Below are 13,830 nucleotides of genomic sequence, written 5' to 3'. Positions count from 1 at the left end.
GAAGAGATCTGCGCAGGCGCAAGGGGGTGTTGCGGGGACAGGGTAACAAATCTCGCGAGAACTCAAGTGGCTGAGAGGAAATAAGTGCCTTGCTGTTAAAGCGCTGCTCTAGAAAGACTGACAGAAAAACATCAAACAGCTCTAGCCAAAGCGGCCTATGCCCGGCGCAGGCCCAAAATAGGTGGAGGAAACCACGGCTCTCGCGAGGTGTCAGCGGGGACTGTAGTTGCGTTGGGATTGGCCGTGACGTCACCTAGTGGCAAAGAGTGGGAACGTCGCGCGTGTGGAGTTTAAGCTCGCCCGGTTTAAAAAGAGCTTTGTTAATTTATCAGTTTAGCATGTTATTAGGCATTTAACGCATGGAAATCTATCCACAGAATACACAGGAAAAACCCATTGTTTATTTAAGACCAAATTTCCTAACCTGTAAAATGGAGATAATAATAGTACAACTTCAGAGGGTTGTCCTAAGGATTGGGGGGGGGGGCGAGGGGAGGGTTAGGACTGCGCCCGCTGCGTTTGGAAGTTCCCAGGCCAGAGATCTAATCAGAGCTATAGCTGCCGGCCTACACCACAGCCACAGCAACGCAGGATCCGAGCTGAATCTGCAACCTGTACCACAGCTCAGGGCAACACGGGATCCTTAGCCCACTGAGGGAGGCCAGGGCTTGAACCTACATGGTCATGGATACTAGTCAGATTCATTTCCACTGCGCCACAACTCCCTGTCCTAAGGATTTAAATGAGATGGTAAACCTAACCATAATATTTGATACATAACAAATGCTCACAAAAGTAGCATAAATCATAGCTGGGGCTGGGATTCAATTCCTGGCCCAGGAACTTCCATATGCTGTGGGGTGGAAAAAATATATATATATATTATTACAATAAGGGCAACCCCAAGAGATCAGTGGTTGTTCCAGAAAGCTGCAGAAATGTCATGTCAGAGATTTTCATTCATTGCTATTCAGTTTATGTGGATTAATAGTAGAGCGTTACCATCCACAAACATGAGAAAGGAACTCCTGTCGTGGCTCAGCGGAAATGAATCTGACTAGTATCCACGAGGACGCAGGTTCCATCCCTGGCCTCGCTCAGTGGGTTAAGGATTCGGTGTTGCCATGAGCTGTGGTGTGGGTTGCAGACATGGCTCACATCTGGCAAGGCTGTGGCTGTGGCATAGGCTGGCAGCTACAGCTGTGATTAGACCCCTAGCCTGGGAACCTCCATATACCACGGTGCAGCCCTAAAAAAAAAAAAAAAAAAAAAAAAAAGATAAAAAATTAGACAAAATCAGGCTGGGTTGAAATCTTGCCTCTCTCATCAGCTTGAGTAATAAACTTGCTGAATGTCAGTATTCTTATCTGAAAAGTGGAGTTAACAATTCATACCTCATAAATTTGAGGGGCAAATTAGTTGACATACCTAAAACCCAATGAGATAGAGATTGCCAAACTGCCACTGTGTTTCCCAGCTACTCAGCGAGTGAACAGTAGAGAAAAATCTCAAAAAGTATTAATAAAATGAGAATAGTTTTACCAAAAGTAATGAAAACTCTCATAATATCTGCATCTTACTATTGATTTGATCCTTAAAAGACGAAATTTAGGAGTTCCCGTCGTGGCTCAATGGTTAGCGAATTGGATTAGGAACCATGAGGTTTCAGGTTCGATCCCTGGCCTTGCTCAGTGGGTTAAGGATCCAGCGTTGCCATGAGCTGTGGTGTAGGTCGAAGATGCAGCTTGGATCCCGAGTTGCTGTTGCTGTGGTGTAGACAGGCAGCTGTAGCTCTGATTAGACCTCTAGCCTGGGAACATCCATATGCCACGGGAGGGGCCCTAGAAAAGACTAAATATAAGGAATTCCCTGGTGGCCTAGCAGTTACAGATCCAGCCATTGTCACTGCTGTGACATGGGTTCAATGCCTGACCCAGGAACTTCTGCATGCTGCCAGCACAGCAAAAAAAAAAAAAAAAATTAAATTAAAAAAAACTTGTATGTGAACTGTACACTAGTAGTATCATATCAATGTTAAATTTTCCAAATTTGATATTTGTATTGTCATTGTTAGAAATTACCCTTGACCTTAGGAGATACACACTGAAGATATATAGACATGTGGGAGTAATGGGTAATGATGTCAGCCACTCACTCTCGAATAATTGAGCAAAATAATACTAGTAATAATATGAGAAAAAGAGAGAATGTGTACAACTTTGGACAAAGTCTAACAATGTAAGACTAGGTTAAAAGTATGTAGGTGTTCGTCGTATGATTGTTGCAACTTTTCTATCATTTTGAAAGTTTTCAGAATAGGAGTTCCCATCGTGGCACAGCGGAAACAAATCCGACTAGGAACCATGAGGTTGTGGGTTTGATCTCTGGCCTTGCTCAGTGGGTTCGGGATCCAGCGTTGCCATAAGCTTGTGGTGTAGGCTGCAGACACAGCTCAGTTCTGGTATTGCTGTGGCTCTGGTGTAGGCTGGCAGCTGTAGCTCTGATTAGACCCCTAGCCTGGGAACCTCCGTATGCCACGGGTACGGCCCTAAAAAAGACAAAAAGAAAGAGCAAGAGAGCGAGGAGGGAGGGAGAGAGGAAGGAAGGAAGGAAGGAAGGAGGGAAGGAAGGAAGGAAAGAAAGTTTCCAAAATAGAAAGTTAAAAAGGGCAAAACACAGTGATTCCACATTCGAGTCAAACATTTGATTTAGGACAGTCATGCTGACAGAAGCCATCAACTGGAAGAGGCTCTCCAGAAGACAGTGCGTGATTTCTCAACCTGTCCCTGTTCAGGATTGTCTTGAAAAGTCCAAAGAACCTGCGGATAGAGGCCTGACGTTAAAGGCTGTGCTCCATTACAAGACTAATAGTTCTCAACCACACACTCCATGACGACCTGCAGCCATGACATCTGCGAATCTGCGCTGGGGGAGGCGCTACCTCTCTTCTCTCTATTGCAAAGCCTCTGAAAAGCCTGCTCTTCTGAGCTCCACTCCAGCTTTTATACTATTTTTTGATGGTCCTTTGACCCACCGGCAGGTAGCAAACTGTGCAGGAAGGGGACCGCCGGCTGCCAATTTTCAAGTTCCTCGACTTCTCTTATCTCATTCTTGAGCTTGTTGGCCTTCTCCTTCACCCAGAAAGGCAAGCTGTGGGGAGAAAACACCACCCAGAGTTTGAGTTTATCTGATGCAAAATTTACAGATATCTTCGGGATGGGATTAAGATGGCGGAATAGAAGGACTGGAGCTCAACTTCTCTCCTAAAAACAACAAACTTCACAACTAAAGGCTGAGCAATCTTCACCCAAATGGACCGGAAACCTTAAAAAAGATACCCTACTCCAGAAGAAAAAGAGGAGGCCACATCAAGAGGTAGGAGGGGTGATTTCTCGATATAAACAACCCCATACCTCCCGGGCGGGAAGCCTCACAGACTGGAAACTACTGGTTCACAGAGACTCACCTACAGGAGTGAGAGTTCTGAGCCCCACATCAAACTCTCACATGTGGGGATCTGGCACGGGGAGAAAGAGCCCCTGGAGCATCTGGCATTGAAGGCCAGTGGGGCTTGTGCCCAGGAGCTCCACGGGACTGGGGGAAATGGAGACCCCATTCTTAAAAGGTGCACACAGATTCTCATGTGTACTGGGTCCCAGGGCAAAGCAAAGTCTCCATAGGAATCTGGGTCAAACCTGACTGCAGTTCTTGGAGGACATCCTGGGAAAACGGGGGTAAATGTGGCTTGTTGTGAGGGAAGGACATTGGAAGCAAAGCTCTCGGGTAATATTCAGCAGCTGCCTTTCTCTGGAGGTGGCCATTTGGGGAAAATCTGGCCCCAGCCGTCAGTCAGCGCTGAGAAGCCCCAGAGCAAACAACAATCCAGACAGGATCACAGCCCCACCCCTCAGTAAACAGGCTACTATAGACCCCTCAGGCACACAGCTGCCTCTAACCCCATCCGGAGACTAAGCCCCACCCACCAGAGGGATAGGAATCAGCTCCACCTACCAGTGGGCAGGCACCACTCCCTCCCATCAGGAAGCCTACAGCAAGCCCCCATACCGACTTCAGCCACAAGGGGGGCAGACACCAGAAGTAAGAGAGGCTACAACTCTATTATCTGTAAAAAGGTCGCTACAGATAACTTCAGTAGGCAAGGCACTATGTCCTCTGAAAGAAAGAAGATCTCCAATTTTGGAGACCAAGTGTCAAAACACTGTGGGGAGTTCTGTTGTGGCGCAGTGGAAATGAATCTGACTAGCAACCATGAGCATGCAGGTTCCATCCCTGGCCTCGCTCAGTGGGTTAAGGATCCAGCATCCCTGTGAGCTGGGGTGTAAATAGCAGACTCAGCTCGGATCCTGCACTGCTGTGGCTGTGGTGTAGGCCAGCGACCGCAGCTCCGATTCAACCCCTAGCCTGGGAACTTCCATATGCTGCGGGTGCGGCCCTAAGAAAAAGACAAAAACAAAACAAAACAAAACAGTGTTGGTTGTCACCATCTGCCCTGGCCCCAAACCCAGATCTCTCTTGTGTCCCACTCTGTCCAGGAAGCTGGCCCCTGTAGCCTGCTTCACCTTGACTCTTCCCTGCCCCCTCCTTTGAGCTAGACTTGGCTGATGGGAGGAAATCAGAAGGTGAAAAGACAGAGTTTGGATCTTACTGAGCTCCTCGACTCCCACCCTAGGTCCTGAGGCACCCCAGTTCAGGAGCAGCTGCTTCCTCCACTACCACTATTCCTTTCAGACAGCCCTTCTCCCTCTCCCACTTGCATGTGAATCATGAGCCCTCTCCCTGCTGCTCAGACATAGGAGTAGGAAAAGCTTCCCACTGTCAGGAGCCCCTGGGGGCTTCATCCTCCCAACCTGTCCACACACTGGTAAACTGTCCTTTCTTTAAACTGTCTTCAGAATCCCAGGTGAATGCACCTCTGCTTTCTGCTGGGACCTCAGCTGATACAGACTTCCAGCAACCTGCCACGTCTGAGATTTGAAAGGGCATATGCTGGGTGGCATTCTGTGCGTTCCAAGAGGTACCAGGAAGTGTGACTCCTGTGATGAGTCAGAGCAGGAAGATGAAGAATGCTTTCATCTTTTGGCAGATAGCATTTTCATGTTTTTATGCAAATATTAAAAAATGCACCATGGGGAAAAAATGCACCATGATGGGGAAAATACCCCGATAAACCTGCTGGAGGCTAGAAAGTCTCTGTAAGAAGAAAGAGGATTACCACACATAGTAACAGGTGGGAGTCGAGGTTATCATTTAAAGCTGGCAACCCGGAGTTCCCATCATGTCTCAATAGAAATGAATATGACTAGCATCCATGAGGACGCAGGTTCGATTCCTGGCCTCACTCAGTGGGTTAAGGATCCGGCATTGCCATTAACTGTGGTGTAGGTTGCAGACGTGGCTGGGCTCTTGCATTGCTGTGGCTGTGGTGTAGGCTGGCAGCTACAGCTCCATTCAACCCCTAGCCTGGGAATTTCCATATGCCACGGGTGCAGCCCTAAAATACCAAAAAATAAATAAATAAATACAGCTGGCAACCCAATAGCAGAAGACCAAATAAGAAAAGCAGAATGAAGAGCAATATGTAAATATATTAGTGTAAAGAACCAGTAGAACACAAATACAAGCATTCCTGAACACCAAAAGAAATTTTTTTTTTTTTTTTTGCCTTTTCTAGGGCCACTCCCATGGCATATAGAGGTTCCCAAGCTAGGGGTCTAATCGGAGCTGTAGCCACCGGCCTACACCAGAGCCACAGCACGCAGGATCCAAGCCGCATCTGCAACCTACACCACAGCTCACGGCAGCGCCGGATCCTTAACCCACTGAGCAAGGCCAGGGACCGAACCCACAACCTCATGGTTCCTAGTTGGATTCGTTAACCACTGCGCCACGACGGGAACTCCCAAAAGAAATAATTTTTAAATTTTTATCAAAATAATAAAAGAAAACAGTGCAAGACAGGGTAAATATAATACGCATAACTATTATGTAACAAACTATTATGATAGAATCAAAGTCAATTCTGTCAAATCAATAAATGCAAATGCAGAGTTCTCGTTGTAGCTCATCAGTAACAAACCTGACCAGGATCCGTGAGGACACAGGTTCAATCCCTGGCCTCGCTCAGTGGGTTGGGGATCCTTCATGGTGGTGAGCTGTGGCATAGTTCTCAGACCCACGGCTTGGATCCACAGTTGCTATGGCTGTGGCATAGGCCGGCAGCTACAGCTCCAATTCAACCCCTAGCCTGGGAACTTCCATATGCTGTGGGTACAGCCCTAAAAAGCAAGAAAAAAATGCAAATGGCCTTAATTCACCTATTGAAGAAAAAAATTTTCAAAGTGGCTAACAACCCAAAATACAATATGTCTGAGAGAAAGACTTAAAGTGATTCAAAAGTCTACAGGGATGGGCAAAGGCATAGTAGTCAAATACAAACGAAGCAAAGTTAGAGTTATAATCTAATATCTGGCGAATTATAATATAGGACAAAATATATTAAATGAGAAAAAGAAAGATTTTTATAGTGCTAATAGCTACAATTAATAATAAAGATAGGAGTTCCTGTCGTGGCTCAGTGGTTAACGAATCCGACTAGGAACCATGAAGTTGCGAGTTAGATCCCTGACCTCGCTCAGTGGGTTAGGGATCCGGTGTTGCCGTGAGCTGTGGTGTAGGTCACAGATGCAGCTCGGATCTGGTGTGGCTGTGGCTGTGGTTTAGGTCAGTGGTTACTGCTCAGATTCCACCCCTAGCCTGGGAACCTCCACATGCCCTAAAAAGACAGAAAAAAAAAAAAAAAAAGAAAAGAAAAGAAAAGAAAAGAAAGAAACAAACAAAAAAGAAAATCCTAACAGGTCGATAAAACACTATGAGATAAGAAAAGATGGTCCAGGAGTTCCAGTCATGGCTCAGTGGTTAACGAATCCGACTAGGAACCATGAGGTTGCGAGTTAGATCCCTGGCCTTGCTCAGTGGGTTAGGGATCCAGCATTGCCATGAGCTGTGGTGTAGGTTACAGACGCGGCTCGCAGCTCGGATCCCACGTTGCTGTGGCTGTGGTGTAGGCCGGCAGCTACAGCTCCGATTAGACCCCTAGCCTGGGAACCTCCATATGCCGCAGGAGCAGCCCTAGAAAAGGCAAAAAGACAGAAATAATAATAATAATAAAGATAGAAACATACTAATATTCAGGCATTTTAACACATAAATTTAGTCCAAGTGGACAAAATGACTGGACAAAAATAAGTAGTCAAGTGGACAAAAATGAGTAAGAAAACACAGGGACTAAACAGAATAATCAATAAGCTAAATCTTCAGGGTATGTATCTAAGTTTGAATCGTGATGAATTAGAATGTACTTTCAAATGCATGTAGAGAGAGGCCCCAAACTGAACATATATTAGACCACAAGGAAAGCTTTGATAAGTTCTACAAGATAAAAATAATAAAAACAATTATTCTGATCACAGGTGATGAAATTAAAAATGAATTAAAGCAAAAAAAAAATGAGCTCTCCTACCTGAAACTTCAAAAATCTGTCTATTAAATAATTCTTTTTTTTCTTTCTTTTTTTTTTTTTTTTTGCCTTTTTAGGGCCACACTCAAGACATATGGAGGTTCCCAAGCTAGGGGTCCAATCAGAGCTACAGCTGCCGGCCTACACCACAGTCACAGCAACACCAGATCTGAGCTGCATCTGTGACCTACACCACAGCTTATGGCAATGCCAGATCCTTTAACCCACTGAGCGAGGCCAGGAATTGAACCTGTATCCTCATGGTTCCTAGTCAGATTTGTTTCTGCTGCACCACGATGGGAACTCCAGTAATTCTTTAGTCAAAAAGAAAATCCCAATATAAATGGCAGAATTCTTTTAAAAAATAAGGATAGGAGTTCTGGTCGTGGCTCAGTGGTTAACGAATCCAACTAGGAACCATGGGGTTGCGGGTTTGATCCCTGGCCTTGCTCAGTGGGTTGAGGATCCGGCGTTGCCGTGAGTGTATAGGTCGCAGATGCGGCTTGGATCCCGCGTTGCTGTGGCTGTGGTATAGGCCCGTGGTTACAGCTCTGATTAAACCCCTAGCCTGGGAACCTCCATATGCCTTGGGAGCGGCCCCAGAAAAAGGCAAAAAAAAAAAAAAAAAAAAAGACAAAAATAAAAAAATAAGGATAACCTACCTATCAAAATGTGTAAGGTTCAGAATGGAGCTGAGCTAAAAATATAAGATCAGAGGAATGACACTTCTCACAAATACAGGAATCCTCTGACAGCTTGGTCTCTGCCTCTTCAAACTGTAACCATCCTCCCTGGCTGCACTCATTGATACCTGTGTCTTTTCCAACAAATTCTTCTGTTTCAGAAAGCAGGGACCCTGACTTTTCACTCCATATAAAACCCCTGATAGAGCACACCTAGAACAACACATGGCATCTGGTGGTCTGTCAATCACATCTGTTGAAGCCGCCCAGCTACCAGACTTCACAGACATTTGCCCTTCAAGACTCTTGCCAAAAACCCTTCATACGAACTGCCCCACCCACCTGCTGGGATTCCAAGGTCCCTGTGCATTAGGTTCTAAGAGCTCCTCCATAGAACAAAGTAAATAATTGATATTTTCATAAAGATAGAGTAATATGGGAGTTCCCACTGTGGCTCAGGGGGTTAAGAACCCCAGGTCGTCTCCATGAGGATACAGGTTCAATCCCTGGCCTCACTCGCCATTGACACGAGCTGCAGCATAGGTTGCAGGTGCAGCTCAGATCCGGTGTTGCTGTGGCTGTGGCTTAGGTCTCAGCTGCAGCTCTTATTCCACCCCCGAGCCTGGGAACTTCCTGCAGCCATAAAAAAGGAGAAAAAAGGATAGGATAATATGACATGTAGTGAGAGAACTCACCTGGGAATTTGTGGAAGAGGCTCCAGTGGAATAAATGTATCAGGTTTCTTTTCATAAGGCACTCTGAAAAACAAAAGGCAACCATAAAATTGGTATGGCTTCTATGGCAAAGAGATCAATGCATCATTGTGTTTAGTGAAGTGTCTTATTTTTGGGTTTTAATTGTATTATGGTTTTCAAAATGTTAAGGGCCATAATTTTTTTTTACCATTTTTAGTAAGCATCATTAAAACAAACATGATTAATTTTTTTGTGGTATAGTTGATTTACAATATGTTTCAGGTATATACATAGGGATTCACAATTTTTGAAGATTATACCCCATTGTAGTTATTCTAAAATATTGGTTATATTCCCTATGGTGTACAATGTATCCTTGTAGTTAATTTATTTTATACATAGTAGCTTGTACCCCTTAATCCTCTACCCCTATCTGGTTCCTCTCCCTTCCCTCTCCCCACTGGTAACCACTAGTTTGTATTCTATATCTGTGAGTCCATTTCTTTTTTGTTATAGTCACTAGCTTGTTTTACTTTTTTTTTTTTTTTTTTGTCTTTTTTTGCCTTTTATAGGGCTGCTCCCATGGCACATGGAGGTTCCCAGGCTAGGGGTCTAATACAGAGCTGTAGCCATCAGCCTACGACAGAGCCACAGCAACTCGGGATCCGAGCCATGTCTGCAACCTACACCACAGCTCACAGCAACACCAGATCCTTAACCCACTGAGCAAGGCCAGGGATCGAACCCTCAACCTCATGGTTCCTAGTCGGATTCGTTAACCACTGCGCCACGACAGGAACTCCTGTTTTACTTTTTAGATTCTACATATAAGTGATGTTATACAGTATTTATCTTTGTCTGATATATTTCACATAGCATAATACCCTCCAAGATCATCCAAGTTGTTGCAAATGGCATTATTTCATTCTTTTTTATGGCTGAGTAGTATTCCATTGTGTGTGTGTGTGTGTGTGTGTGTGTGTATCACATTTTTCCCATTCATCTGCTAATGGACACTTAGTTGTGCCCATATTTTGGCTATTATAAATACGGGTGTATGCATCTTTTCAAAATAGTGTTTTTGTTTTCTTTGGAACATGATTGATTTAAAAAAATATATCTTTAATACACTACACCGTTTTTCTTTTTGTTATTCTTTTTTTTTTTTTTTTTTTGTCTTCTTAGGGCTGCACCCGCAGTATAGGGAGGTTTCCAGGCCAGGGGTCCAATCGGAGCTGTTGCCGCCAGCCTACACCACAGCCACAGCAACACCAGATCCGAGCCACGTCTCCAACCTACACCACAGCTCACAGCGATGCCAGATCCTTACCCATCGAGCGAGACCAGGGATCAAACCCGTGTCCTCATAGCTGCTAGTCGGGTTCGTTAACTGCTGAGCCATGACAGGAACTCCTTTATTATTCTTAAAATGTAGTTGACAATTTTTCTTCTAACGTAATGACACTCAATGCTTAGTACCAGTAAGTCCACCCAAATAGTAGTCACTAACCAACAATCTGATTCAGTATGAAAATTGAAGTTCTTCAAATTTGTGATAATAGCAATAGGAACAAAATTAACAACCATCTTTTCACTGTCAAGATCCTGTGCATAACTTCAATTATAGATGCACATATGAGCATACACTAAAGAACTAGACATGGACTTTTTTAGAAATTTTCACCAACTATGTCTTGTTGAGATTTACCCTTTATAAAATTTTTTTCCATAATTTATATGGAGCAGAGAGAAATAAAATTCCTTTAAAGTTAACTAACTAACCCTAGTATTAACATATACTTACATTGAAAAATTCACTGGCGGGAGAGTTGATCCTGCTTTGTAGAAGTCTTTACTCTGTTCTGGGCACATGTATGGATTATCTCCTGGAGTTAACTTTGGGATTCCATTCCTGGGATCAATATCTGTGAATGATGTTTAAAAACAAAATCATGAAAAGGGCTGAAGATGACCCGCAGATTTTCTGTAAGTATTGATATGACAATGGAAATAAGATAATTTAGCATTTTATTATGTGGTACGCATCGGTGTCTTAAAGTTCTGTTTGTGATGGTCATGCCTTGAGAAGATAAAGATCAAAGTGTGAGCCTTAAAAATAATTAATTAAGCAATTAATTTAAAAACAGGAGTTCCCGATATGGCACAATGGGATCCGCAGCATCTCGGGACTGCTGTGACGCAAGTTCCGTCCCCAGCTAGTACAGCGGGTTAAGGATCCAGTGTTGCCGAAGCTGCAGTGTAGGTCCTGATCCCTGGTCCAGGAATTCCATATGGCACAGGGCAGCCAAAAAAAAAAAAATTAAAAATCAAATTTTAAAAAGTATGAGCCTAAGTTTGAGGTATTTGGGCATTTTTTTTAAAAAGATGTTATGATTACCTCACCCCAAGAAAGAAGAATAGCTTAGGTTTGGATGGGATTTCAAAGCTTCTTGTTAATTGCATAATAAATATCTTATGATTTATGTCTCTGATAATGGGATTTTCCTCTTACTTGTGGCCAAGAGCATGCCTAAGCAATACTGCAGTTAAACTTAGTCCCTTCTCCATTTTTATCAGTCATTTCAGATTTAAACCAATTAAATAAGCCCTTCCTGTTCTACCCTATGGCTGTATCTCAGGAGCGGAAAGTCAAAGTGTGCACAATAGGCTTACATGTCATCAAGGCTTTAGTGGAAGGCTTGGGTCCTGGGTCACTGTCTGCAAACCACACTAGTATCTGCTACTTCCTGAGAGCATCAGTTGTTGTCTGCTAAAAGGTGTTGTCTTGTCTGATCCTCCGGAAGCCATGCCCCCCGCAACACAGTTCACCAGGTGAATCATACATTTATTCTCTTATGATTCCTGGCTTGATGGTCTACACTGCACCACTCGCTCACTGGCCTTCCGGCATCCCAGCTGTTAAGACCAGCTGTCCTGGCTTGCTCTCTTTCTCACATTCTGTCTCTCTGTCCATACCTCCCCATTCTTTACAGGGCACAGAAATGCCCCTCTTCTTCCACATCTCCTGGGTGGCCGAGACCCTGAGGCTGGCTTTCTGCCCAGCTATTGCCCACAGCTGTCACCACTCTCTTGCTCAAGGCCAAGCCAGACACCACTGCACCTTGAAGATCAAGGTCTTCCCCCCACCACACCGGGAAGCCCCAGCTAGATTCACCCACTAGGTTTTGGTCTCAGGAGTTGGGCAGGATACAGGACTCCTCAAAGTCCCCAGATGAATGACTCTCCCACCTCCTGTAGTCTGGCTTTTGGTATATTCTCTATCCAAACAAGAGCCTTGGTTTTCCAGACTATTTGTCTCTGCTGTAAATTGAAAAGTCTGCTTTAAGACTCAAAAATGAGGCATTCCTGTTGTGGCTCAGTGGGTTAAGAACCCAACATCGTATCATGTCTGTGAGGGTGCAGGAATGCCTCACTCAGTGGGTTAGGGGTCCAGCATTGCCATGAGCTGTGGTGTAGGTTACAAAGGCAGCTTGGATCTGGTGTTGCTGTGGCTGGGGCATAGGCCTGCAGTTGCAGCTCCCATTCGCCCAGGAACTTTCATGTGCCACAGGTGCAGCTGGAAAGACTCAAAAATGATAACTTTCCATTTCTTTCTCTTTGTATTCCTGCTACAGCAATCTTATACTTCCCTGAAGCAATGGCTGACTCCTGCATGGGCATGTCTGTAGAAGCATGTGCCATAAAGCATCCCTAAGTATTCAGTAACTCTTTATCTTTCAATAAATCTGTGATGGGTAGGTGGGGCAGAGACTTCACTGAGTTACAAACTGAGGAGAGAGATCTATACCTCATCTGAATTGCCTTCAATTAAATAAGCTATGAAATAACAACAGGCACTTCAGGCTAAGGTTTATGGGATATTTTCTGTGTGAGGAATCTAAAGTCTGATTTAAATGCATATGACAGGCAGTATCTAATTGAAACATAAATTCAATGGACTTCAATGGAGGTTTCTATTAATAAGTTATCTGAGCGAACTTATCTAACGACTTAAATGTCACATTAGCATTTTATGAAATTCAGAGAAAAACAAAAAATGTGGATCAGCATATGCTGTGAGCTCTGTGCCAAAAAATGCAGCCTGCCAACCATTGCCTCCACTTTCCTAGCTTCCTGGCTGCACTTGGGTGACATGGTGACCCTTCAGGGTTGCCCCGGGCCACGGGATGCTAGGCTTGCAGAATCACAATGCAGGAGTATTCTCAGGCGTGGCACAGTGAAGGTCCAGGTGGAAAACATTACCGTATTTCTTCTTCCCCAAACACTTGTCCACCGTCCTTTCTGATAGAGACCTCCTATTGCCGAGGAAGACCCCCTTAAAGCAGCACTGCTTGCCAACGTGGTAGGTGTGGATATTGTTGCTAAACCGTGGGTAAAATGTCCACTCGGGACGCTGCCCATCTTCTGCAAGACATCAAAAATCCTTCCATCAGCACTGCTCCCAGCCGCACAATGAGGCAAGTTGTGAAAACTCCCCAGGCACCATCTGGCTAGACAATCTTTCTCAATGTGTATAACTCCTTGGTTCTACATCAGGGTCAGTGTCAGCTTCTGTGGGATTTGGCATAGGAACCTCTTTTGCTTTTTTTCCTTTTTACCCTCCCCTCCAAAAATATAGCCAATTTTTTGGTTGGAAGTGATGTATGGGTTAGGAAGCTCAGAGAGTGTTTTAGAAGCATACGATTCAATTTTTTTTTTTTTTGTCTTTTTGTCTTTTTGCCTTTTCTAGGGCCGCACCCGTGGCATATGGAGGTTGCCAGCCTAGGGGTCTCATTGGAGCTGTAGCCACCAACCTACGCCAGAGCCACAGAAATGAGGGATCCGAGCCGTGTCTGTGACCCGCACCACAGCTCACAGCAACACCAGATCCTTAACCCACTGAGCAAGGGCAGGG

At 44.6% G+C, this 13,830-nt stretch overlaps 1 protein-coding gene across 2 annotated transcripts in view; it reads right to left on the bottom strand.

The window, feature by feature from the left end:
* Window positions 1-2,692: 2,692 nt before the first annotated feature.
* SPATS1 (spermatogenesis associated serine rich 1) overlaps window positions 2,693-13,830 on the bottom strand; it is a 28,731-nt gene continuing 17,593 nt past the window's right edge. The window contains exons 5-9 of one of the 2 annotated variants that reach the window (XM_084968271.1): window positions 13,179-13,340; window positions 10,720-10,840; window positions 8,916-8,978; window positions 3,035-3,150; window positions 2,693-2,819 (exon numbers count right to left, since the gene is read on the bottom strand). In XM_084968271.1, the coding sequence (XP_084824397.1) occupies window positions 2,791-2,819; window positions 3,035-3,150; window positions 8,916-8,978; window positions 10,720-10,840; window positions 13,179-13,340 (491 nt within the window). In that variant the 3' untranslated portion in view covers window positions 2,693-2,790. Of the gene's footprint in view, window positions 2,820-2,859; window positions 3,151-8,915; window positions 8,979-10,719; window positions 10,841-13,178; window positions 13,341-13,830 lie in introns of those variants that run through there. The other variant, XM_021098796.2, reaches the window with a different exon arrangement.

This window comes from Sus scrofa, chromosome 7, assembly GCF_054392235.1.
Source record: "Sus scrofa isolate SSC_HxYL_T2T_F1_AM1 chromosome 7, Sscrofa_HxYL_maternal_Yorkshire_Landrace_v2.0, whole genome shotgun sequence".
Taxonomy (NCBI): domain Eukaryota; kingdom Metazoa; phylum Chordata; class Mammalia; order Artiodactyla; family Suidae; genus Sus; species Sus scrofa.
Note: the sequence above shows the minus strand (reverse complement) of the source record. Positions and strands in the feature narration are given on the sequence as shown.